Genomic DNA, 25995 nt, shown 5'->3' with positions numbered 1-25995 from the left:
TCTGTTATGTGAGATTTATATTCTGCTAATTTATATTCTGTTGGGTGGCATAGTGACACAATAGTTAACACCATTATCTCACAGCACCAGGGACCCGGGTTCAATTTCAGTGTAGGGTGATATGTAAGTCAGTTATTGGCCACACTAAATTGCTCCTTAAGTCTCCCAAGTTGTGTAGGATATAGGGGGATTAGCTGGGTAAATATGTGGACTTAAATGGATAGGGCCTGTGTAAGGTACTCTGGAGAGTCAGTGCAGACTTGATGGACCAAATGGCTTTCTTCTGCCCATAGGGATTATATGATATCTTTATTTACCTATATAAATTTCCTATATTAATAAACTTGAAATGAAATCATAAAGGTGTTATATTTTAGATCAACTATTCAAAAGTGAAGGACGAGAGAGAGAGATAATTTATTCCCCCAAGGATCTCTTAATTTAACTGAAGATATATAACACTTGATCCAATTTTCAGGCCATCAAGAGAGCTAATATCAGTTGATGATTAGTTGATGCACAGTGCCTTTTCTGATGATACAATCAAGATTAGGGACTTGCTATAAAGAGAATCAAGGATGTTAACCCACATCCTGTTTCTAAATATCAGAGGGGATTGAATTTCAGTGTTCTGGTTCTCTGTTATATTCACAGCAGAAGATGCAGGAAAGCCTGGATTGCTAAACATCCATTTCCCTCTTGTCTAAAAATCTTATTTGTGTTCCACAGCGGCTCCTTATTTTGCACCATTCATATTCCTAAAGTTCAAAGGCAACCAAATAGAAGCATGTTCTCCTTCTAATTTTAATCTCGACTAAGGCCTACAAATAGCATATCCTCCCTTCATGGGCTCTTACGCTTCAATAGATTTCTTGATGCCTCTTGTGCTGCTGCTGCTGCTGCTGTACAAGTTGAATTTCTCCTCCTGCCTCAGCAGGATTCCAATTGATGACAGAAGCCCAGTTGGGAATACACCTTCTGATGAATTTCAATCCAGGGAAATTGGGTTGAATCTTTAGTAGGATGTGGAGGAAAAGCAGAAACCATTATCCTGGAGCCAGAAACACAATCCAGTTCAGAGGGTTAGGATTAGGTAGTGTTTTTTCCCATTTCTTTCTTACTGGCATACACCAATATAGCTGTTTGTGTGTAGAAGAGAGACAATGAAAAGGTGTAAACAAGCACTGTTCCTTTCGAATTGATGCAGGTCAATTATGCTAATAATAACTGGTAAATAATTAATCATTACACAGGTTTTGTAAATTGTGAAAAATCATTAGTTACATCAGTAGTTAATGTGTTAATTATTGATTTCAAAACAGTTTGCACCTTTATCTAAATATTCCAAGTAATGCTAATTTTTCCAAGAAATTTTTCCATGGAGCAGCCTCCATTGCTGGATAGTTGTGTGCTCTGAATTTTAAATTAAGCCTAAGCCTATTGGGATGAGGCATTTGAGTGTGAAACTGCACCGACAAGCCAGTAGACTGTGTCGGAGGAAATTGTGCTCTGGTCAAACTGCATCTTGAATCTAGTGTCCATTTAAAACAAAAACAAAGAAGCTATTCCAGTCCTGGATGAAATGAAAAGTGAATGATCCCAAGTGTGCTGTACTTAACATTAAACAACCCCAAAATTGAGATCAAGTCACTCAACATCCCATTTTTGTAAGGTATTGCCAGAGCACCAGTCTGTTTCAATGAGGCCACATTTTAATACACAAATGGTGATTCTGTGAGCTTCAGAGAGTGCTAATTGAAATGTTGAGGTACAAATAGATGGAATATATCATTCCATCTATTTGCGCTAATGGCAAGCAGCCTAACCAATGTTCCCAAAAGGAATTGCTGCAAATCTCCAAAAAATTGTCCTAAAGCCATTTACACTTGTTGTGTTCAGATGTGCTCCTCCTGGCCCCATCATATTATTCTGGGATAATGCAAAAACATGCATTTTGTTCCCCAGCAATTCCCACACCCCAATTTACTAACTGCCTCTTTCAACTTATAGGTTAAAATCTGCTCCATGGAATCAACAGAGTATAGCCAAAGCATAGTATTTGAGTAATACTTCAGAAAAAGAGTAAATGGGAGTGTTTTTGGTGAAAGGATGAAAATGGACACAAATGGGTGTCATGCTAATAAGACACGCCCATTTGAGAGTCTGGATTTAGCAAGCACTTTTAGTTCTAATTGCTAATTATTATAACTTGAACTTGACTGAAGATGCTAAGTAACTTCTGCGTTCAATTGTTGATTAGAACAACTTTCACTGAGCAGCCTATGTGAGTTCCCTGCACCTACTTCCATTGAAGGTGTGGTGTGCAATGTCTGGCACTCTGCTGCAAGTTGTGGATGGTTTAGAAACTGAGGGATAGTGTGCAGGTTCTTTCATATAACATTGGAGGTCCTGAGGAAGAGTTCTACAGAGGGGGGATACTCTGTACCTAGTGGGAAGAGAGGTACCATGGCACCCTTCTGTTCTTTCTGCTTTATTTGCCCACTGCTGTCAGTACTGCTCTACCTGATCTGATGTTTCTCCTCCATTTCACCTGAAGACCAAGTTGTTGATGGCTACTATTTTTCTCACATCGTCTATAAAGTGTCTATTAATGTAGAATAATATAGCACATCCTCACATTCTGTTTAAAGTCTCAGAGAATTTCCAGCCTACACATAGATAAAGTTTGATGTATTCTCGGAAATTCCTGATGTATACTAAAAATGTTTTTCAAAATTCCAGCAGGAAGTGGACATTAAAAGATTATATAGATTTAAGCAGCTCTCAAAATCCTATGCAATAACTTACTTCCAATAATTTGGTTATTGTTGGTTCAAATGTTGGTCACCAAAATGTCATCCAGTCTCCATAATGAGCATTAGCAGATAATTTATTTGGCAAATCACGTCCTTAATCATCATCAATGTAGCCATTGCTTGTACAGACTTTATGTTGCTGGCCAGCTCTTGTGTCTGAAGTATCCAGGAAGGCTCCCATCACTATCTTTTGCTTTGTTTTTGCAAAATAGAATGACATAAGGGTTACCAAAACTGTGGTGAAATCAATGGTTTGTGAATCTTGTTGGTTGAATTTTCATTGTGCTACTTCCTGGCAAAAGAATTCATCCATAGAGCAGCCTCCATTGCTGGAAAGTTGTGTGCCCTGAATTTTAAATTAAGGCTAAGCCTATTGGGATGAGGCATTTGAGTGTGAAACTGCACCGACAAGCCAGTAGACTGTGTCAGAGGAAATTGTGCTCTGGTCAAATTGCATCTTGAATCCTGTGTCCATTTAAAACAAAAGCAAAGAAGCTATTCAAGTCCTGGATGAAATGAAAAGTGAATGATCCCAAGTATGAAAACTCTGAGTAATGAGGAAATAAGGAAAAGATCAGGACATCTAAAAGAAATTTCTAGCTAATAAATTAATTGTGAAGTTGTAATTAGGAATTGTGGCAGCCAGTTTTAACATAGGAAATAGCAATTAAGTAAATGGGCATACGATATGTTTTTTGCTGTTGGCTGAAGAATAAATGTTGGGTTAGGTAAATGGGAAAATCCTCCTACTATTTGCTGAACATTTTAATGGGATATTCTTATGTCAACTGAGAAGACAGATGGAGCTTTGGTTTAACATCTAAAAGATCATCAGTGGGATATTTGGGCCTCCTCGTGGCATGTTTCTCGACGAAAATCATGCCTGCTATCTCTAACAGTATAGCATTCCCAAAGTAGTGTATTGAAGTTGAAGCTGTTACAGACAAGAGGGGAGGTCAATTTAAACTGCCTTCATTTTCCTCTCACTACCACCTATAAACAGGAATTTTTTTAAATTTTGATTTCCTGTTTTATAAATGTTGCCCACCATAAAATTTGGAGCATTCCCATCAAATGAATAACTTGCCCATCACATTCGAAGTGTTATCCTTTACTTTTACTTTTGCACATATGTACACCTATGTACATACACACACAGTTTTACAACATGCTCCCTCTTTTTCAATCACATAATAAATAAGGGAGAAGGAAAAGAGGAGAGGGTAAAGGACACTACCACATAAAATATAATCTTACATGAGTTTAGAATCCGAAGTCTAATGGAATCGGTACTCAGAGGGGTGGTTGAGTGTTGCAGGGTGATCCTGTCTTTCTAGAAGCGAGACTTCCACAATGGGAAAAAGCATATGGAGGCGCAAGTTCCAATATTACAGCAATTAACAGTTTTGATGAGGGACAGAGTTCTTTCTGCTACCACCTTCTTAATGGTTAAGATTATGGACAGTGCAGACTGCAGCCTGGAGTCCTGTTCTCATTGGAAATCAAACAGTAACTAGTAGCTTGGGGGAGGTCATGTGGTATACCTCCCACCACATCTCCCAAAGATGTATTTTCCCAGGGCTGGACTCTTGAGGTGTTTCATAGGTGTAAGGATTCCTTCTGTTTTTGGAGACACTAGTATAAGAGAACCCTTGTTGAAACCATTGTGTTAAAACAGGAAATACTAAGGCCATTGTTGGAGATTGGGGGTCGGGGGTGTAGACTTTCTACTCCCATTTTCATTGGCTGGGATCAGCAATGGGAGTGGAAATTCCCGGAGACGTCCAAATCGCATTTCACACCGAAATAAAGGAGCGACGAATTATCCCTGCACCCCCTCCAGTGACATAATGGAAATCTTGTTGTACAATGTCAGGAACAATGGATTTCCTCCGGGTGCTCCGGTTTCCTCCCTCGCTCCAAAGATGTGCAGGTTTGGTTGATTGGCCATGATGATAAATTGCCCCTTTGTGTCAGGGGAATTAGGAGGGTAAAAATTAGGAGGTTACGGGGATTGGACCAGGTTGAGATTGTTGTCAGTGCAGGCTCGATGGCCAAATAACCTCTTTCTGTCCTGCAGATTCTATGATTCTATGAATAAAGCTGCATCTAATTATCAGCCCTCTGCATCTAATAATCAGGCCTCTACACTGAATGAGTTATCATTTATCCTTTATCCTTTACATCACTGTGAGTGCAGGGCGATGTGAATCATAACAGGGCTCCCATGGTGTGCACCTACTGGTAGACCCTCTGGAAAAGCTCAGGTGAGTGTATCCTCCAGAGGGTAGAGTGTCATGTCTGGGCAGTCTAGCACTATCTCCTGGCACTGCCAGCAGTTTCAACACTACTTTTCCCACCCACTGCCACAGTTCAAAATACTGGAAAAATTCCACCCTGAGATTTGCAAGCAGCTGCTATTGTTCATGGCTAACTATTGCAAAGATCCTTTCTGCTAGGCCATTGTATTGACTAGACTAGAATTGAGGAGCAATGCAAGGAGTGTTACATTCCAGTGTTTTGAGCTGTTAGCAACAGCTGTGACATAGCCTATATACTCAAATCTCAAAAGTATGATTTGAACTGATGAACTTCAAAGTCAGCAACAAAATTGAGTGATGTCTCTCAGGCTACAGAAGCTTTCAGACCACCCACAGGTAAATTAGGGTGTCATGCCTTTGGCACCATCAGTCTAACTAACCTTGCCTCTGCTACCTTTCTATAGATGTTGTTGGAGGTTTTGGGCGAGATAAATGCCTTTTTCTCAATTGAAGACCTTAAGCGAACATTTAATGCCCAATTAAGGGCTTCATCTGGCTTTTGTTCCAATGTAATCAGTGGTAAAGAGAGGCCAATGCCCAATGTTAGGTAGAGGGATGTGGGCCAAATGGAGGCAAATGGGAATAGTTCAGTTTAGGAAACCTAATCAGCACAGATGAGTTAGGCAGAAGGGCCCATGCTGTACATCTCTAACTCTATAACTCTGAAAGGGGAGAGGTGTCTTCTTTCCAGGTCTCTTGTGCTAATTGGAGGCACCCCCAACAGTTTCACCTCTCCATATCCACCCTCCTCTCCACGCCATATTTAATCTTGTTTGATTGATTTGATTTATTATTATCACATGTATTGGTATGCAGTGAGAAGTATTGTTTCTTGCATGCAATACAGCCAAAATATACTGCTCATAGAGAAGGAAAGCAGAGAGTGCAGAACGTAGTGTTACAGTCTTAAATAGGATGTAAAGAAAGATTAACTTAGTGTGAGGTAGGTCCATTCAGAAATCTAATGGTAGTAGGGAAGAAGCTGTTCTTGAGTCAGTTGGTACGTGACCTCAGGCTTTCGTATCCTTTTCCCAATAGAAGAAGATGGATAAGAGTATGTCGAGGGTGCGTGGGCTGCTTTGCCGAGGCAGCAGGAAGTGTAGACAGATGATGTGCCTGCCGCACAATCTGTTTTAACCTTATATGGTGGACAAAGAATTGCGAGTAGACTTCTTGTTAGTACAACAACATTTATTTAACTACACAATCAATAATCACCCTCCCAACTAACAATAAGTTCTCTTACAGAAATACTAAAGTTCAAGTCCAATACTAGACCTTGGCTTAACTTTGTGTGACTGGCAAGTACCCCAGCAGATACTGGCCTTTATCTGTGTGCTGGTCTCTGTAGTCTTCTTCATAGTTTGCTCCTTTGGTCTGGTCTGGCACTCTGGCTCTGGTCTTCCTTCCTTCTCAGGTGTAGTGGCTCTCCTAGTGGTGATCGTTGCTGGTGATGGTCACCGTTATTATAGTTTGTTCGTGGGGTCAGAGAGAGAGAGCTTCTTAGTTGTGCAGCACCCTTTATATCCTGTTGGTCTTTGCGCCCCTTTTGGCTATTGCCAATCAATCGATCAGGACTTGATCACCCTGATCGATAAAGTCCAATCAGGCGCTGCCACACCAATCTCTGGATGTGTCCCCAGAATCCATATCTGTAGATGCCGGGGGCACATAGGACACATACCTCCCTCCCAAATAAGGAGTTACAGCACTGCTATGTCTGGTAAACAACCCAGTTTGATCAGAAAGTCCCCTTTGTCCAGGAGATGGCCTATATCCTGTGTATTCAGTCGTCTGAGCTGCAGCCTTTTTATCTTTATCTTATAGGCTGCAGCCTGCTGTTTAGCTCTTACCCAATTGTCCCAGAGTGCTTTATAAATCACCATTTTAGGTGGCCCGTTTGGCCTTATTTCCCCCTTTGATCCTGAATGCGAAGCGCGATGGATCACAAACTCAGGGCCAATATCTGTCAGGAATTCCCCAGTCGCTCAGTAGTAAAGCAAGGCCCAAGCATTGGCATGTACAGTAATAATACATCCCTACAACATATTTACATTCCAGAAGCTACAGACAACAATACTCTACAAATACAAACAGCCACATATTCTAAGCACCATTATTACAATAAGCTAATTACAAACCAAAACATTCAAACAAACATTACAATAAAGTATTCGCGAATCTGAGGCACATTTTGATAATAGGATTTCCAACTGTTCATTAGAACAAATCACAAAATGGCAGGTTTCCTGTAAACATTGCTCTACTGAATGAGAGGGGAAAACGGTTCAAGGGCAGACCCTACATCCTGCCTGCGGGTGATCCTCTCTCTCCATTGGCTGAATTGGACTGTGAACATGATTAGATATACCAGGATGAACAAAATTAGTACGACTGCCAGGTGTGACATTATGCGAACAAATGGGTGGATTTGGATGTTTGACTCCCAATTCCAAAGATCATTCCACCAGGAAGTGACTTTAATTTCTTTAATTCCCTTTTTCACTTGTTGGGTCTGCTGTATTACTTTGGTGAAGGTTCTGTGGGCTGTAGCCAATTTTACCTGAGTCTGGTTCAACTCCTCCGGCAGGGATTTTAGACTTGTGTCATATTTCTTCTGGTAGTCCCCTAGAGTCTGTCTGGTCATCAGTGATGTTCAAATCTACCCTCTCCCTCTTATGAATGTTTATTAGTTGAAATGAGGGCCATGCTGGCTGGAATGTCTGGTTTGATGCAGAATGTAGTGTCAGTAATGTTACAATGTGTCACAGCATACTAATATTGTTTCAGGGAGGTGGTGAGACAGCATCTCCCTGCTCCCTTGTAAGCTACCCGAGTTATGTCTGTGTCCAGCCTACAAGCTTCTGCTGAGCAATTTAAACTAGTGTTTGTTCTGGAGCCACACAGTGCATGCTCATTTATGTAAAATGGGTACGGGCATGTGATTATTTCATCAGTTTGCTGACATCTGTCCAGAGTAGTGCCTATGAGTCTCCCTTAAGGTGCTGTCGTATCCTATCCAGATATCCTCATGGATAGTCCCTATATTTTCCACTTCAAAGACCCTCAGTCTGACCCGGTCGTCAGTGATTATGGGAAGCCCTAATATCATTCCCAGCGCTTTCCTTGGAGTCCCTTTGCAGTCATCATTGAACCAGACTTTGGTCAACTGTTGCATTTGGCAGCCAGATAACTCGGGATGTTTCTTACCCATAAATAGGTGTTTGTCACTAATCCAGGAAGGAACCTGTCCACTGCATACCTGCCCTAGGTTTTCCCTTAGCTGTTCAATCATCCACTGTCCATATGCACTACATAAAGTCCGGTTCTGTTGTCAGCCATCATCCTCTAATTTTTCCCTGATAATTTGATTGATTGTCTTGGCGTGTCCTTCTAATGCAGCTGCTGGCTGTATTCTCAGTCAGTTCCCCTTCAGCATCTTGCTGATTGTCCTCATTGATGGACCGTAGGGCCTGATTTGGGTTGCAAAATTTGGGTCTTTTTCGGGTTGACTTTGCAGCCTAATGAGTGGAGCAATGCAAGCAATTTATCTAGCAATGTTACATGCTCCTCTTTGGTATTAGACTGTAACAAACACATAACAATCGTCTTCATCTTGGACCAAGCACTTGGGTCAGGAAAACTTTTCTAGTCTAGTAGCTAGTTGCCTATGGATGATGAGTGGGGAATTATGGAAACCCTGTGGTAGGCAAGCCCAAGTGTATAGCTGTCCCTGGAAGATTTGCATGATGGACTGGGTTTCATTCACACTTGGGCAGAGCAAGAGCCACATCAAGCTGTAATACAACCAGAAAGAATGCTTTCTATGGTGCATCTGTAAAAGTTGATGATAAAGTAGATGCGTTGGTGGGCTTTCTTAACTATACTGTCAGCATGGGGGGACCAGGATAGGTTTTGGTGATCTGGACACCTAAAAACTTGAAGCTCTCGACCATTTCCACTTCATTCTCATTGATGTAGATGGGGTATATTCTGCACAATGCAACATGCTTCCCATCCTCCTCACTGGGGTTCCATCAGCCCAGTCCTTAGGTGATCCTAGGCTTACCTCAATGTTCGGGTCCATTGCCGAGCATCGCCTCGTGACTGCCTATCGTCTCTGCTGATGCGCAGAGCTGACTGGCTGGCAGAACTTCCTCCTGGAGATGATCTGAAGTCCTGCTGCATAATAATTAAAGGACAATCACCTGGCAAATTAAAGGGGCATAAACCGGTAATTGGAGATAAACTCGCACTGGAAATTTACACAGAGAATCTGCCCCCAGCATAAAATCCAGCGCCTGGACTTTAAAGGATGTGTTTGAGAGATAAAATAATTGAGATAATGGATTAAGCAAATATGGATTAGCATTTTAAATTATATGTGGATTTAGCCCAGGAATAACCAGGTATATTCATCTGGAAGTTCTTGATGTAAAAAAGTATTCATTTGCAATAGATTCTCATTATGGAATGGAATTATTTAAATGTTATTTGGGTATTATAGGCTCTCTCTGAATGGAAGAGCTATAATGTGTTCAATGGATTTTGTGCTCTCCTTAACCCAAGATTTTTTTTTAATATAAATGTATTGACTGAGACTTACAGATTGAAAGAAATCATTTTTCAAGCAGCAGCATTAATCAAAATATATACATTCAAAATTATTTCAAATAGTTTGCAATGGAATCTAAAATGTATATTTATAAAATATCATTAATTTTAAATTATTTGAATTATTTTCCAAGACAAAATGATTCGCTTCCTGAAGGCATCAAACTGATCAAAAATAACCTCAAATTCAAGGGACCTATGAATGAAAGTTATGCTGGCATGTATATGTGCGTAGCATCCTATCAACACTGGAAGAAGAAAATTGAGATCACTTCAGATGAAAGTCAATGTACGTATTTACATTTTACCAAGAACAATCTTGTTTTGGTTTAGAGTGGCTTAGATAAACATCACAGGGTTTTGGTACACACACACTAACTAATCTATTTCTATGAAAAAGCTTGACATTGTACTTCCAGCATCATTATACATAAAACTTCAAGTTGTATGTCTGGGGGATGTAAAAACAAAATGGCAATACTCCCAGATATCAAATAGAAAATTGTAGAGATTTCCATGTTGATAGACTTGGTTCCTTGATAGATTTTGCATTCTGTTTGCTAGTTTTTAATAATACTATAGAATAACACCATTGAATGTTGCAAACCATTGTATTATTAATTTAGTTACAGTATGGACTGCTGTCGACATAAAGGGCCAAATTTTCATAGGGCTGGAGAGAGTCTACAGACCTTTGAAAATAGTGGATGATATACATTCCTAACAGCCCCAGTTTTGGATAATATGTCAGGAGTTCAGGTAGCCCTTCATTCCCGACTTGGTCAGTTCCATTATGGGTGTATGAATCTCCTAGCTCCTCATAATTTTCATGGATTGGGGGCAGATTCTAAAGGATGAGTGGTTCAGAAGAGTCATGAACTACAGCCTGTATTTTGGGAACTTAGAACCATAGAATCACAGAACACTAAAGCACAGAAACAGGCCTTTTGGCCCTTCTTGGCTGTGCCGAACCATTTTTCTGCCTAGTCCCACTGACCTGCACCTGGAGCATATCCCCCCACACCCCTTTCATCCATGTACCTGTCCAAGTTTTTCTTAAATGTTAAAGTGAGCCCGCATTTACCATGTCATCTGGCAGCTCACTCCACACTCCCACCACTGTCTGTGTGAAGAACTGCCTCCTAATATTCCCTTTAAACTTTCATCCCTTCACCCTTAACCTATGTCCTCTAGTTTTTTTTTCTCCTCTAGCCTCAGTGGAAAAAGCCTGCTTGCATTCATTCTATCTATACCCATCATAATTTTATACACCTCTATCAAATCTCCCCTCATTCTTCTACGCTCCAGGGAATAAAGTCCTAACCTATTCAACCTTTCTCTGTAACTCAGTTTCTCAAGTCCCAGCAACACTCTTGTAAACCTTCTCTGCATTCTTTCAACCTTACTAATATCCTTCCTGTAATTAGGTGACCAAAACTGCACACAATACTCCAAATTCATACAACCTCATACAACCTCACCATAGCATTCCAACTCTTATACTCAATACTTTGATTTATAAAGGCCAATGTACCAAAAGAACTTTTTATGACCCTATCTACCTGTGACACCACTTTTAGGAAATTATGTATCTGTATTCCCAGATCCCTCTGTTGTACTATACTCTTTAGTGTCCTTCCATTTACCATGTATGTTCTACCTTGGTTTGTCCTTCCAAAGTGCAATACCTTACATTTGCCTGCAATAAACTTGCTGAAAGATAACTTCAAAATATTTGACCATTTTCCCTTAGCAATCCATGTACCCCACTCCCTCCTCCAATGGCCTCTCATGCCATGCCAACCCATGCCCCTCCATTCACCCCCAATGGTTCCTCATTCATAGCACTTCCATGCCCATTCAACCAATACATATTTTAAAGAACAAATGAGCCCTACAGAAAGGATGACAAGCATTCAAAAACATCAATTTGAACTTTATTTGAAAAACTGCTATTACTGCAACCTATAAATGTGTAAATCAAGCAGATCTTTAAAGTATCAACAGAAGAAACTATAAGCACTTGACATCTCTATCTGGTGTAAATAAATATTGAGTCATTGAGAAAATAGACCTAAGAAAAAAACGTCAATCATGTTTCCCTTAAGTTTTTCAACAAACTAATGAAAGCCTGGTCTCTCAGCCAAGCATGTGCCCACACCTCCTCTCCTAGATTAAAGATCCCAATGTTCAAGGTACTTTTTCACAAGGCAGGCATTTTGAGCCAGACTCTGGACTCTTGCTATCCATCTTAAAGATGAAAATCCGGACAAAATGTAGGATATGACCAGTGTATTGAAAAACATTTGTCCAGCATGTTTTGGATCATGCTGGACATATGCTGGATCATGCTGGATTATTGGACATAGCTCAGTAATTGGACATAGCTCGGCACAACGTTGAGTGCCGAAGGGCCTGTACTGTGCTGTAATGTTCTAGATCTTTAATATTATTTTGTTAAACAAAGAACAATACACAACAGGAAACAGGCCCTTCGGCCCTCTAAGCCTGCGCCGCTCATGCGTCCAACTAGACCATTCTTTTGTATCCCTCCATTCCCAGTCTGTTCATGTGGCTATCCAGATAAGTCTTAAACGATCCCAGCGTGTCCGCCTCTACCACCTTGCTTGGCAGTGCATTCCAGGCCACCACCACCCTCTGTGTAAAACACGTCCCTCTGACATCTGTGTTAAACATTGCCGCCCTCACCTTGAACCTGTGACCCCTTGTGTTCATCACCTCCGATCTGGGAAAAAGTTTCCCACTGTTCACCCTATCTACGCCCTTCATAATTTTATACAGTTCTATTAGGTCGCCCCTCATCCTCCGTCTTTCCAGGGAGAACAACCCCAGTTTACCCAATTTCTCCTCATAGCTAAGACCCTCCATACCAGGCAACATCCCGGTAAACCTTTTCTGTACTCTCTCCAAAGTCTCCACATCCTTCTGGTCGTGTGGCGACCAGAACTGGACACAGTATTCCAAATGTGGCCAAACCAACGTTCTATATAGCTGTGACATCATAAGCCAAGGGGGGCATGGTAGCACAGTGGTTAGCACTGCTGCTTCACAGCTCCAGGGTTCGATTCCCAGCTCGGGTCACTGTCTGTGTGGAGTTTGCACGTTCTCCTCATGTCTGTGTGGGTTTCCTCCGGGTGCTCCGGTTTCCTCCCACAGTCCAAAGATGTGCGGGTTAGGTTGATTGGCCATGTTAAAATTGCCCGTTAGTGTCCTGGGATGTGTAGGCTAGAGGGATTAGTGGGTAAATGTGTAGGGATATGGGGATAGGGCCTGGGTGGGATTGTGGTCAGTGCAGACTCGATGGGCTGACGGGCCTGTTTCTGCACTGTAGGGTTCTATGTTCTATGCCAACTTTTATACTCTATGCCCCGTCCTATAAAGGCAAGCATGCCAAATGCCTTCTTCACCATCTTTTCCACCTGTGCTGCCACCTTTAAGGATCTGTGAACCTGCACACCCAAGTCCGTCTGTGTGTCTATACTCCTGATGGTTCTGCCATTTATTGTATAGCTCTCCCCTTCATTAGTTCTACCAAAATGCATCACTTCGCATTTATCTGGATTAAATTCCAATGCATCACTTCGCATTTATCTGGATTAAATTCCAATGCATCACTTCGCATTTATCTGGATTAAATTCCATCTGCCAATTCTCTGCCCAATTTTTCAGCCTATGTTCCTATATTTTCCTATGTTAGTCCAATGTAACCAGAATTCTGAACAGTATGTTGGATATTGAGAGTGATAAATCAAACCATGACTTGGTTAATGTCACAATACAATTTTTAAAGCAACATTTTCAATGGATCTTTCAATTGTTTTGTGACTCCAAGGACAACTTGCCCTACTTGCAATGACTGGTTATTAGGGATATTCATTACAAAACAAATAATTTCAGTATAATTCTCAGGGATTGCAATAAATTTACATTGGGGGTTACCATCAGATCAAAATTATTCAGACTGTGAGGTACTAGTACAAATATCCCCTCCAATGCTTTAGAGATCTGGATGTAAAGATACACCATAAAGAATGTGATGGCTGACTTTGGTGAGAAACCAAGGTAAGAGGACTGAGATGATTGCATTTACCTTCTCTGGTCCACTGTTCACTCCAATTTCATGTTCTGTTTGGTCTCCCAAATCACCCACCTACTTCATATCCTTGATGATTGCCTGATTCATTATGGTTTTAACACCATTCCAATTTGCAATGCCAAAGTCTCTCAAGCTATAATATCTGCTCTATGATGCCTGATTTTCAAACTTTCAGATGATTATTGTCCTCTAAACTACTAGTGATTCAAATTTCCCATATACCAGGAGTAGTCCCATCAGCCTCTATCACTTCCTTGATTAATTCCACTGGCTGCAAGCATGGACAAGTCATGGACTTTTGGGGACAAGTTTTAACATTGAGGCAACTACAATGGTGTTTTGCCATCTTCACAACAATCTTAATCTATCCTTAAAAAGATTATTTCTTTCCCCTTGAATATATTCAGTTATCCTATCATTAGTGCTTTCTAGAAGGATGGAAGATGCTATTAATGTTCCAGTAATCAAATTAATCACTGTCTATCTAGGAATGGCAACGCAGTGATTTTGTTAACGATCTGTTTGCTTGGGAAATAGCTTGTTTCCCATATATGCTCTCTGTTTCTCAATTTTCAGATTTTGTAAAAGACCATGGGGGTGATCTTACCAAAAAAATTCCATCCAAGTGCAAAACTAGCATTAAAACTGGAGAGAATCATACTCTTTTTTGTGGGCAGAGTCTATCTGAAGGGGTGTAAAATAGAAAGTATTGCAGTTGATACAGAGGATGTGTTGGATATTCTAGAAGGGTTGAAAATAGATAAGTCCCCTGGTCCAGACGGGATTTACCCTAGGATTCTATGGGAGGCAAGAGAGGTGATTGCAGAGCCACTGGCTCTGATCTTCAGGTCGTCGTTGGTCTCTGGTATAGTACCGGAAGATTGGAGGACAGCGAATGTTGTCCCATTGTTTAAGAAGGGGAACAGAGACTTCCCTGGGAATTATAGACCAGTGAGTCTTACTTCTGTAGTGGGCAAGGTTTTAGAAAGAATTATTAGGGATAGGATTTATAGTTATTTGGAGAGTAATGAATTGATTAGAGATAGTCAGCATGGTTTTGTAGCGGGAAGGTTGTGCCTTACTAACCTTATTGAGTTCTTTGAGAAGGTGACCAAAGAGGTGGATAGGGGTAAGGCAGTAGACGTGGTATATATGGATTTTAGTAAGGCGTTTGATAAGGTTCACCATGGTATGCTTCTGCAAAAAATGCAGATGTATGGGATTGGTGGTAATTTAGGTACTTGGATCAGGAATTGGTTAGCAGATAGGAGACAGAGGGTGGTGGTTGATGGTAATTATTCATCATGGAGTTCGGTTACGAGTGGTGTGCCTCAGGGATCTGTTTTGGGGCCACTGCTGTTTGTAATCTTTATTAATGATCTGGATGAGGGTATAGTTGGGTGGATTAGTAAGTTTGCTGATGACACCAAAGTCGGAGGTGTGGTAAATTGTGAGGAAGGGTGTCGAAGTTTGCAGGGTGACTTGGACAGGTTGCAGAGCTGGGCCGCGAGGTGGCGGATGGAGTTTAATGCGGAGAAGTGTGAGGTAATCCATTTCGGTAGGAATAACAGATGTGTCGAGTATAGGGCTAACGGGAGGACTTTGAATAGAGTGGAGGAGCAGAGGGATCTAGGTGTATGTGTACATAGATCCCTGAAAGTTGGGAATCAAGTAGATAAGGTTGTTAAGAAGGCGTACGGTGTCTTGGCGTTTATTGGTAGGGGGATTGAATTTAGGAGTCGCAGCGTCATGTTGCAACTGTACACAACTCTGGTGCGGCCGCACTTGGAGTACTGTGTGCAGTTCTGGTCCCCACATTACAGGAAGGATGTGGAGGCTTTGGAGACGGTGCAGAGGAGGTTTACCAGGATGTTGCCTGGTATGCAGGGGAGGTCCTATGAGGAGAGACTGAGGGATTTGGGGTTGTTTTCACTGGAAAGAAGGCGGCTAAGAGGGGATCTTATAGAAACATATAAGATGATTAGAGGTTTAGATAGGGTGGATGGTGATAGCCTGTTTCCTCGGATGGAGAAAGCTAGCACGAGGGGGCATGGCTTTAAATTAAGGGGGGGTAGTTATAGGACGGATGTCAGGGGCAGGTTCTTTACCCAGAGGGTGGTGAGGGACTGGAATGCCCTGCCTGCTGCAGTTGTAAATGCGCCTAGTTTGGGGGCGTTTAAGAGATTGGTGGATAGGTTTATGGACGAAAAGGGATTGGTTTAGATTAGTGGGTCAATGTTTTTTTTTAAAAATAAGACTGGTCGGCGCAACATTGTGGGCCAAAGGGCCTGTTCCGCGCTGTAATGTTCTATGTTCTATGTTCTATGTTCTATGTTCTATTCACTGCAGGAAGCTGGCTGTAGACTGCTAGGGGCTCCTTTACACAGGCACTTCAATCTCCTAATCCATTGTGTACAAGTCTATACAGTGCTCTGGGAGATCTGTCACTACTCTCATCCCACTGGAAATCATTCCCCCATTATTGGAACGGTTTGGTTTAAAGGTTCTCCACCTCTACAAGTTTTCTTCCGTTATACAATTTAATGTTCTCAGACATTACTGAGACCCACTTCGTCAGTTTCAGGCAGAGTGTGTATTATTTAAATTAGATCTGTGAGACAGAAACAGTGGCAAGAAGTTGAGGGTAATGCAGACATGATGACAAAAAGAGACCAGTCTTGGGTTTGGCAGTACTTGAGGAGGATGTGAGGCCTGGAAGTGCATAATTCTAGAAGAGATTAAATAATGAGCTGCCAGTATACTTGTACTTTTGCTTGTCTAATAATGTTAAATCAAAGCTGCGAAATTAGTTGGGTCTGTCAGAGGTCAGAATGGATTACTGGAATATATCAGATTATGCAAGGGAAAATTATTGGAGTGATTTATTAATTGAATGGGCAAGTTCATGAGTGAGTTCATTCTGCATTGTCGATACTTTTATTCATTTATTATGTTATACACATTCAGAGTAAATCGTAGAATCATGAAGAATTGATCTGACAGTTATATTTCACTGAAAAGCTCATTCGAATATAAATGGTAATTTTTGTGGCCAAAGTAACCACAACAAAAATGCTTCTAGAATTGTATTGCTCCTTGATTATATGGTTGTAAGAAGATTTTGGTTGTTCAGGGAAGGAACTAACATTTATACTGTGACTCATCTAATGTTCAGGATATCCCAAGTGTTCAACAGCAGTAAATTGCTTCAGAGGCGTAATTACTTTAATATAGGAAAACTGGCAGTCAATTTACACATAACCTAAATTGAATAATTTATTCAACTCTTTGTTTTAATAATTTGATTGAATAGGCATCCAATTAAAGGAAGGTACCAAATCTGGAGTTTGACAGGTGACTGAATAAACAAAGTTTGTTGAAGATGTTGCTAATACAGTGGGAATAGCAGGGCTAAACAGTAAAGCTGAGACTTGGCAAAGAAAAGAATGTTTATGTTCAGCCCAGGAGAACTCGTGCTATTCAAGAGAATAATATAACTACGGAGAGAAAAATTAATTAAAGATTTCCATGTTCATTTTTGAATGAAAAACATTGATCACCTGTGTGTCATGATAGCAACAGAATAGGAATGTAGTGTAACACTAGCAAGGGTGTTGCATTATGCTGGGATCTTTGTAGGTGAGGTGTTTAATCATACTTTAACATGGAGGTTCAGGTAAATAGCACAGTGACTGCATATTTATTGTCGCAATGTCTGCTCTACATAAGTAAGCTGCTTCAAAATCATACAGAAATCAAGTAAACACAAAACCTAGCTCTTTGTTGGGTGTGATTTTTACATTGATTATCTTCCCTATATATTTGACAAGACAGCCAAGTTATCTGCTGGTATGATCAAATCAAAGCAGATAGAAAGTCTGTTAGTATTCAAGATGTTAAAGATCGAGTAGGGTTAGATTCTTGTGCAGTCCCAGTCCATATTTCAATTCAAGGTCACAAGGCAGAGTCCAAAAGCCAAGTAATCAAACACTTTTCCTCTCAGATTGCTCACCAGGTAGTCAAATACCATATCCATTTACTTCTAAAAAGAACAAAGAACAAAATCAGCCCGGGAAACAGGCCCTTCAGCCCAACGAGCCCGCGCCGCCATCTCAACACCACCAGTCCACCTCTCTACCCATGACTCCTATCTAATGTTTTATAGCCATCCAGATTGAGGGGAACTGATTTAGGGACAATTTATTCCTGCCAATCAGCCTAACAGCACATCTTTGGGGTGTGGGAGGAAACCGGAGCACCTGGAGAAAATCCACGCAAGCACGGGGAGAATGCGCAAACTCCCACAGACACCGGCCCAAATCCATGTGTCTGCACAGCAATCAGCGATAGTCACTGAGCTGTTGTCTTGCCCAGTATCTTGTCCAGTTTAGGCACACACTAACGACATGAAGCACTAGGGCAATCTCGAACAACCAAGAGCAGCCCCAGTACGACCCATCGTCTGTATGCCCCTCGTTGGACACAAGGTGGACCGACTTAAAACCTGTGAATGAAAGAGAAAAAAAAAACATTATTATCATACCATACCCATTTACATTACCAGGGATGCCCCAATGCTAATGACCCTTATTTAAAAGGTTCCCCTATATCCACCCATCTCCATCTGCAGGCACTAAGACAGCTAATTACCCCCCATCCCATCCAACCACCCCCCCACCCCCCAATTCTTCTTTTGAAACCTGTTTGAAATCTGCTTCCTGTCTAAGTGTGACGCCTTCTTGGAAATGTAGTACATGTCACCTGCTATGTAGTTTTGGCTGGGAAGAAATGGAACACCCGCACAGGGAGGCACCATCCCTTCTCAACTCTGCCCACTACTGTGTTACGGTAGCTAAAGATGAAAAAAAACATTAAAATACTGAAGTAAAAGAATAGATATTTCTATTTCTTTCAATCTCTATTGATGCCTTTGTGGTTGAAATTAGTGGTTCAATTCTCAAGCACAGATGCTAGTCAATTCTAACAGTCAATTTTCCCAGAGTGGTAAATTGTTACTAACGCTGAGAGTTCTTCGAGCAGTCACCTACTTGTTTTTATTGACCTGGTTGCAGGTGGGAGATGGGAGCATGTGCCAGGACCATGCTCATGACAAGGGCCGAAAATCATACATAAATGGAATTTATGTATTCCAGAAAGTCTATTGAACTAGCAACTCAGGATTAACTCCCACCAGGATGAGTTGCAAAATTGAATTCAATGAACCTGGTCATTTGTGAGTTAGTACTGAAAAACTGACCATGAAAATTAGAACACTGAGTATTGAGCAGTACAGGCCCTTCGGCCCTCAATGTTGTGCCGAGCTATGTGCAAACCCAAGATCAAGCTATCCCACTCCATATCATTCTGGTGTGCTCCATGTGCCTATTCAATAACTGCTTGAAAGTTCCTAAAGTGTCTGACTCCACTGTCACAGCAGGCAATGCATTCCAGACCCCAACCACTCTCTGAGTAAAGAAACTTTCTCGGACATCCCTCCTATATCTCCCACCATGAACCTTATAGTTATGCCCCCGAGTAACAGCTACATTCACCTGAGGAAATAGTCTCTGAATGTCCACCCTTTCTATTCCCCTCATAAGAAATAGGAGCAGGAGAAGGCCATCTAGCCCTTTGAGCCTGCCCTGCCATTCAATAAGATCATGGCTGATCTGTCGTGGCTCAGTTCCACATTCCCGCCCTCTCCCCATAACCCTTAATCCTCTTGCCTATCAAAAACCTATCAACCCGTGTCTTAAAGATATTTAGCGAGGCAGCGTCCACCACTTCAACAGGCAGAGAATTCCAGAGATTCACCACCCTTTGAGTGAAGAAGTTCCTCCTCAACTCCGTCCTAAACCGTGCCCCCTTTATCTTGAGGCTGTGCCCTCTAGTCCTACTGTCTCTACTCCCCTCATTCTTCTAAACTCTAACAAGTACAAGCCTAGTTTATTCAGCCTCTCCTCATAGTTCAAGCCCCTCAACTCCGGCATCAGCCTAGTAAACCTCCTCTGCACTCCCTCCAAGGCCAAAATATCCTTGCGTAAGTGCGGCGCCCAAAACTGCACACAGTACTCCAGCTGCGGCCCTACCAGTGCCCTATACAGCTGCAGCTGCAGCAAGACCTCCCTACTTTTATATTCAATCCCCCTCGCTATGAAGGCCAGCATCCCATTTGCCTTCCTGACCACCTGCTGCACCTGCAGGCTGGGTTTTTGCGACTCATGCACAAGGACCCCGAGGTCCCTCTGCACCGTCGCATGCTGCAGTTTTTCGCCATGTAAGTAATAGTCCTTCCTACCATTATTCCGACCAAAGTGGACAACCTCACATTTGCCAACATTAAATTCCATTTGCCAGTTCCTGGCCCATTCGCCCAGCCTATCTAGATCCTTCTGCAGACTCTCCACACCCTCCGCACAATTTGCCGTTCCACCAGTCTTGGTGTCATCAGCAAATTTCGACACCATACACTCGGTTCCCTCCTCCAGATCATCTATATAAATGGTAAAAAGCTGAGGCCCCAGCACCGACCCCTGGGGCACTCCACTAGTCACCAACCGCCAATCCGAATAGCACCCATTGACCCCCACTCTCTGCCTCCTATTTGACAGCCTCATCATCTTATAAATCTCTATTAAACCACCTCTCATCCTCCTCCGCTGAAAAGAGGAAAGCCCCAGCTCCCTCAACCTACCCTCCAAACCAGGCAGCATCCTGGTAAATCTGCTCTGCTCTCTCTCCAATGATTCCACATCCTTCTTATAGTGAGGTGACCAGAGCTGCACACAATACACCAAATGTGGTCTCACCAAGGTCCTGTATAGTTGCAGCATAACCCCATGGCTTTTAAATTCAAAACCCCTTATAATAAATGCTAACGCACTATAAGCCTTCTTCATGGCTCTATCCGCTTGAGTGGCAACCTTCAGAGGTCTGTGGATATGAACACCAAGACCTCTCTGTTCCTCTGCCTTCCTCAGAATCCTGCCATTAACCCTGTAATCCACATTTGTCCTACCAAATTGAATCACCTCACACTTATCAAGACTAAACTCCATCTACCGCTTTTCTGCCCAGTTCTGCATCCTATCAATGTCTCCTTGCAGCCTGCAACAGCCCTCCACCTCATCCACTACTCCACCAATCTTGGTGTCATCAGCAAATTTACTAACCCACCCTTCAGCCCCCTCTTCGAAGTCATTGACAAAAATCACAAATAGCAGAGGACCTAGCACTGATCCCTGTGGTACACTGCTGGTAACTGGCCTCCACTCTGAAAATTTTCCATCCGCTACCACCTGTCGTCAATGAGACAGCCAGTTACTTATCCAATCAACCAAATTTCATTCTATCCCACACCTCCTTACTTTCTTCATGAGCCTACCATGGGGAACTTTATCAAACTCCTTACTAAAATCCATGTATACAACATCAACTTTTCTAACTTCATCTACACACTTAATTGCCTCCTCAAAGAATTCAATCAAATTTGTGAGGCAAGACTTACTCTTCACGAATCCACGCTGACTATCCTGGATAAAGCTCCGTCTTTCCAAATGGTCATAAATCCTATCCCTCAGGACTTTTTCCATTAACTTACTGACCAAGAAGTAAGACTAACAGGCCTATAATTACCAGGGTCATTCCTATTTCCTTTCTTGAACAGAGGAACAACATTCACTGCTCTCCAGTCCTCTGGCACAGTCCCCGTGGACAGTGAGGACCTAAAGATCAAAGCCAAAGGCTCTACAATCTCCTACCTTGCCTCCCAAAGAATCCTAGGATATATCCCATCTGGCCCAGGGGACTTATCGACCCTCAAATTTTTCAAAATTGCCAATACATCTTCCCTCAGAACATTTATCTCCTCCAGCCTATCAGCCTGCATCACACTCTCGTCCTCAAAAACATGGCCCTGCCCCTTGGTGAACACTGAAGAAAAGTATTCATTCATTGCCTCTCCTATCACTTCTGACTCCATGCACAAGCTCTCACTACTGTCCTTGACCAGCCCTAACCTCACCCTGGTCATTCTTTTATTTCTCACATAAGCGTTAAAAGCTTTGGGGTTTTCCTTGATCCGACCCGCCAAGGACTTCTCATGTCCCCTCCTAGCTCTCCTAAGCCCTTTTTTTAGCTCATTCTTTGCTACCTTGTAACTCTCAAGCGATACAACTGAGTTTTCTCATCCTTACATACAAAATTGTTCAATGGTTGTAAAAATCCAGCCATTAACAATATCCAAAGGGAAAGGACTGTGGGTGGCATGGTGGCACAGTGGGTGGCACTGCTATCTCATGCCAGGGACCTGGGTTCAATTCCTGCCTTGGGTGACTGTCTGTCTGTGTGGAGTTTGTACTTTCTTCCTTTGTTTGTGTGGGTTTCCCCTGGATGCTCCGATTTCCTTCCACTGTCCAAAGGTGAGCAGGTTAGGTTGATTGGCCACGCTAAACTGCCCCTTAGATATATAGGTTAGGGGAATAGCGGGGAAATATGTGGGGTTAAGATTTATGAGTTTATGAGTTGGTACAACTCAATGGGTCAAATGGCCTCTGTTCGACTGTGGATGACTGAGAGAAATACCTGTTGTTTACTGTTATCGAAGGGGAAAATTGTACAGTAGAACATAGATTATACTGAAATACTTGTAAAGTGCAGTGAAATAGTTAAACAGATGATTGTAGTATTAGTTCTGCTCTCCAGTGTGTTGATGCAATGGCAAATTCAGAGGCATTAAATCAATCAGTCACTAATGTATGTAATTGGGCCCAAGCAGTGATTCACTGCCCTCAAACACAAAATCTATGAAATAAGATGGTCGTCGTTTATAACTATAGCAACTGATGGTCATGATCTGCTTATGTCATTTTAGAATGAATCTTGATCATGTTAATTTTAGTCAAAAACATGATGATAAGATAAAAATGTTTGGGATGATAAACTCATCAAGATTATTCAGACGGATTTGAGAAAATTAGCTGCTTGTTGAGATTTTTCTAGAACAAAGAACAAAGAACAAAACAGCCCGGGAAACAGGCCCTTCGGTCCAACGAGCCCACGCCACCATTTTAACATTATGAGTCCCCCCTCCACCCATGACCCTTGTCCATGCTTATGGCATTCCACATTGAGGGAAGACTAATTTAAGGACAATTTGTTACACCAATCAGCCTAAGAGCACATCTTTGGGGTGTGGGAGGAAACCGGAGCACCCGGAGAAAACCCACGTAAGCACGGGGAGAATGCGCAAACTGCCACAGACACTGGCCCAAATCCATGTGTCTGCACAGCAAACAGTGATAGTCAATGAGCTGTCGTCTTGCCCAGCATCTGGTCCAGTTTAAGCATACACTAACGACATGAAGTACTAGGCTACTCTCGAAACAACCAAGAGCAGCCCTCGTACGACCCATCGCGTGTGTGCCACTTGTTGGACAACAAGGCGGACCTGTGGATTAAAAGAGGAAAACATCAGTATCATCCACCTCCTTATACATTTCCAGGGACGTCCCAAGGCTCCTGAACCTTATTTAAAACAGTCTCCTATATCCCTCCATCTCCATCCCGCTCATGTGCCTGCCTAAGTAACTCTTAAACAACTCCAGCGTGCATGCCTCCACCACCTTGCTTGGCAGAGCATTCCATACCCCCACTACCCCCTGTGTGAAAAACTTCCCTCAAACATCCGAATTATACCTCGCCCCCCTCACCCTAAGCCTGTGGCTCCTCTTAATGTGCGTTTCCAACCTAGGAAAAAGCTTACCACTGTTAACTGTATCTGTACCCTTCATAATCTTATATACCTCTATTAGATCCCCCTCAGTCACCATCTTTCAAGGGAAAACAGCCCCAATTTGCTCAATCTTTCCTCATAACCCAGTCCTTCCATACCAGGCAGCATCCTGGTAAACCTCCTCTGCACTCTCTCCAGGGTCTCCACGTCTTTCCGGTAGTAAGGCAACCAAAACTGGACGCAGTACTCCAAATGCGGTCTAACCAACATTAAACTCCAGCTCTTATACTCTATACCCCTTCCTATAAAGGCTAACATACCATAAGCTTTCTTCACAACCTTCTCCACTTGTACTGCCACCTTCAAAGACTTGTGCACTTGCACCCCCTGGTCCCGCTGCGTTTCTATACTCTTTATAGGTCTACCCTTTATCATATAACTCCCCCCTACATTATTTCTGCCAAAATGCATCACTTCGCATTTATCAAGATTAAACTCCATTTGCCATTTGTCTGCTCTTCACTGCCCGCCAATCCAGCCATCTTAGTGTCAGCTGCAAATTTGCTGATCACACCACTTACTCCCTCTTCCAAGTCATTTATGTATATTACAAATAGAAGAGGTCCCAGTACTGAGCCCTGCGGCACACTACTAGTGACAGACCTCCAGCTAGAAAAGGACCCTTCCACTACTACTCTCTGTCTCCTCTTACCAAGCCAGTTATCAATCCATCTGGATACCTGGCCTTGTATTCCATGAGCCTTAACCTTTTCAAACAACCTACCATGAGGGACTTTGTCAAATGCCTTACTGAAATCCATATAGATGACATCAATGGCTCATCCTTCGTCGACCATTTTTGTCACCTCCTCAAAAAATTCTAAAGTGATTAATGATGAACTAGTTTAGTAGCCTGCAACTATACAATCAAATCGTCAATATTTTATGGAATTTTACAAAGGGGAAGATTTCAAAGTAACAGCCCAGGCTCATAGCAATAGTTAATACACCCAACCCTTCTCACCCCTTTAAGCTGCTTGTAAAATAATCAACTATTTTTATAAATCCCTCTATGCTTTCATCCCTCTCTGCCACAGTAACCCTTTTAGTTTGAGAGCACTCAAAGATCTCTATCTACTCCACTGATTCCAGCCTCTTGCACATTCCTGACTTTTATTGCTCTAATATGGCAGCGATGGCACTAGCTGCAAAACCCTAATCTCTGGAATTCCTTTCACAAATCTCTCTGTATCTCTCATCTCCTTTATGCTGCTCCTTAAAACATACTTCTTTGACCAGGGTTTTGTCCATTATCCACTTACGTGGCCGTGTGTCAAATTATGTTTGATATGAAGCACCTTGTGATTTTTACCAACTAAAGGTGTTTTGGATTGCAAGTTGTTTTTTTTCACCCTTTAAATCCATGAGATAGGATCAGATATCCTACCTCACAAAAACAGCCAGCTTTCAGTGACTGGCATATGACACGTTGCACATACTGATTTCAGATTTATCAGGCACAGGGTTCTACACTCTGAACAGCCATAATGCCCATTGCATTTGGTTCCTAACTGAGGGCTAATCCTGTGCACATTCTACAACATTGTGCTAACAAATGTAATAAGTATGGAGGGTTAAGAAGAGCCTGCGATAACATTGAAAATTAGCATCAGAGGATCAGAGCGGGCCTTTAATTTTCGAAATCATGTTAGGAAGGAGGTTTTAATTAAGAAAAGACTGTTGGATAAACTTAAGATCCGTACCTTTATATTTTCAATTTATATGTGCAGGATGGATAAAAGAGAACTATTTAGAAGGTATGTGCAGGTTCAGTAAGTTTCAGGTGGGAGATTGATGATGTTGTGGGAAAATACAGCTTTATTTCGGACATGAAGTTTTAGGGAGAAAGCACTGGTACTCTGCAGTACTTGGCAGCTACCTTCTCAATAATATAATAGGAGTGATTCATTTTTATACTTTTCAGACAATGGATAGTCTGGGCATTAGCCATTTAACACACCGTTAGAGTTGAGTGGGATCAATAGTTAACACATCGTTACAGTCAGACATATACAGACATTGGTATTTAACATTGCATTGTTTCATAGAATGGATACATTTCCTCTATCTACCAGCAGACGGGCACCTCAACAGCTCAGTGACTATCACTGCTAGCTGTGCAGATACATGGATTTGGGCCAGTGTCTGTGGGAGTTTGCGCATTCTCCCTGTGGTTGCGTGGGTTTCCTTCGGGTACTCCGGTTTCCTCCCACACCCCAAAGATGTGCTCTTAGGCTGATTGGTGTACCAAATTGACCCTACACTATTCTCCACTGAATCTGGCTACAATCGGGGTGCCATTCGCATACACACGGGGCAAGGTAGGTGTAGGAA

At 42.1% G+C, this 25995-nt stretch overlaps 1 protein-coding gene across 1 annotated transcript in view; it reads left to right on the top strand.

Annotated features, from left to right (window-relative positions):
* The first annotated feature begins 9960 nt into the window (after positions 1–9960).
* The window catches only part of LOC145349351 (uncharacterized), a 49223-nt gene continuing 33188 nt past the window's right edge, over positions 9961–25995 (top strand). The window contains exon 1 of the mRNA XM_080197867.1: positions 9961–10040. Coding sequence (XP_080053993.1) covers positions 9971–10040 — 70 coding nt within the window. The 5' untranslated portion in view covers positions 9961–9970. The remainder of the gene's footprint in view (positions 10041–25995) is intronic.

The sequence above is a fragment of the Carcharhinus amblyrhynchos genome, chromosome 10, assembly GCF_965287045.1.
Source record: "Carcharhinus amblyrhynchos chromosome 10, sCarAmb.v2.hapA, whole genome shotgun sequence".
NCBI lineage: Eukaryota > Metazoa > Chordata > Chondrichthyes > Carcharhiniformes > Carcharhinidae > Carcharhinus > Carcharhinus amblyrhynchos.
The sequence above is the reverse complement of the archived record's forward strand: the minus strand, read 5'-3'. Positions and strand labels throughout refer to the sequence as shown.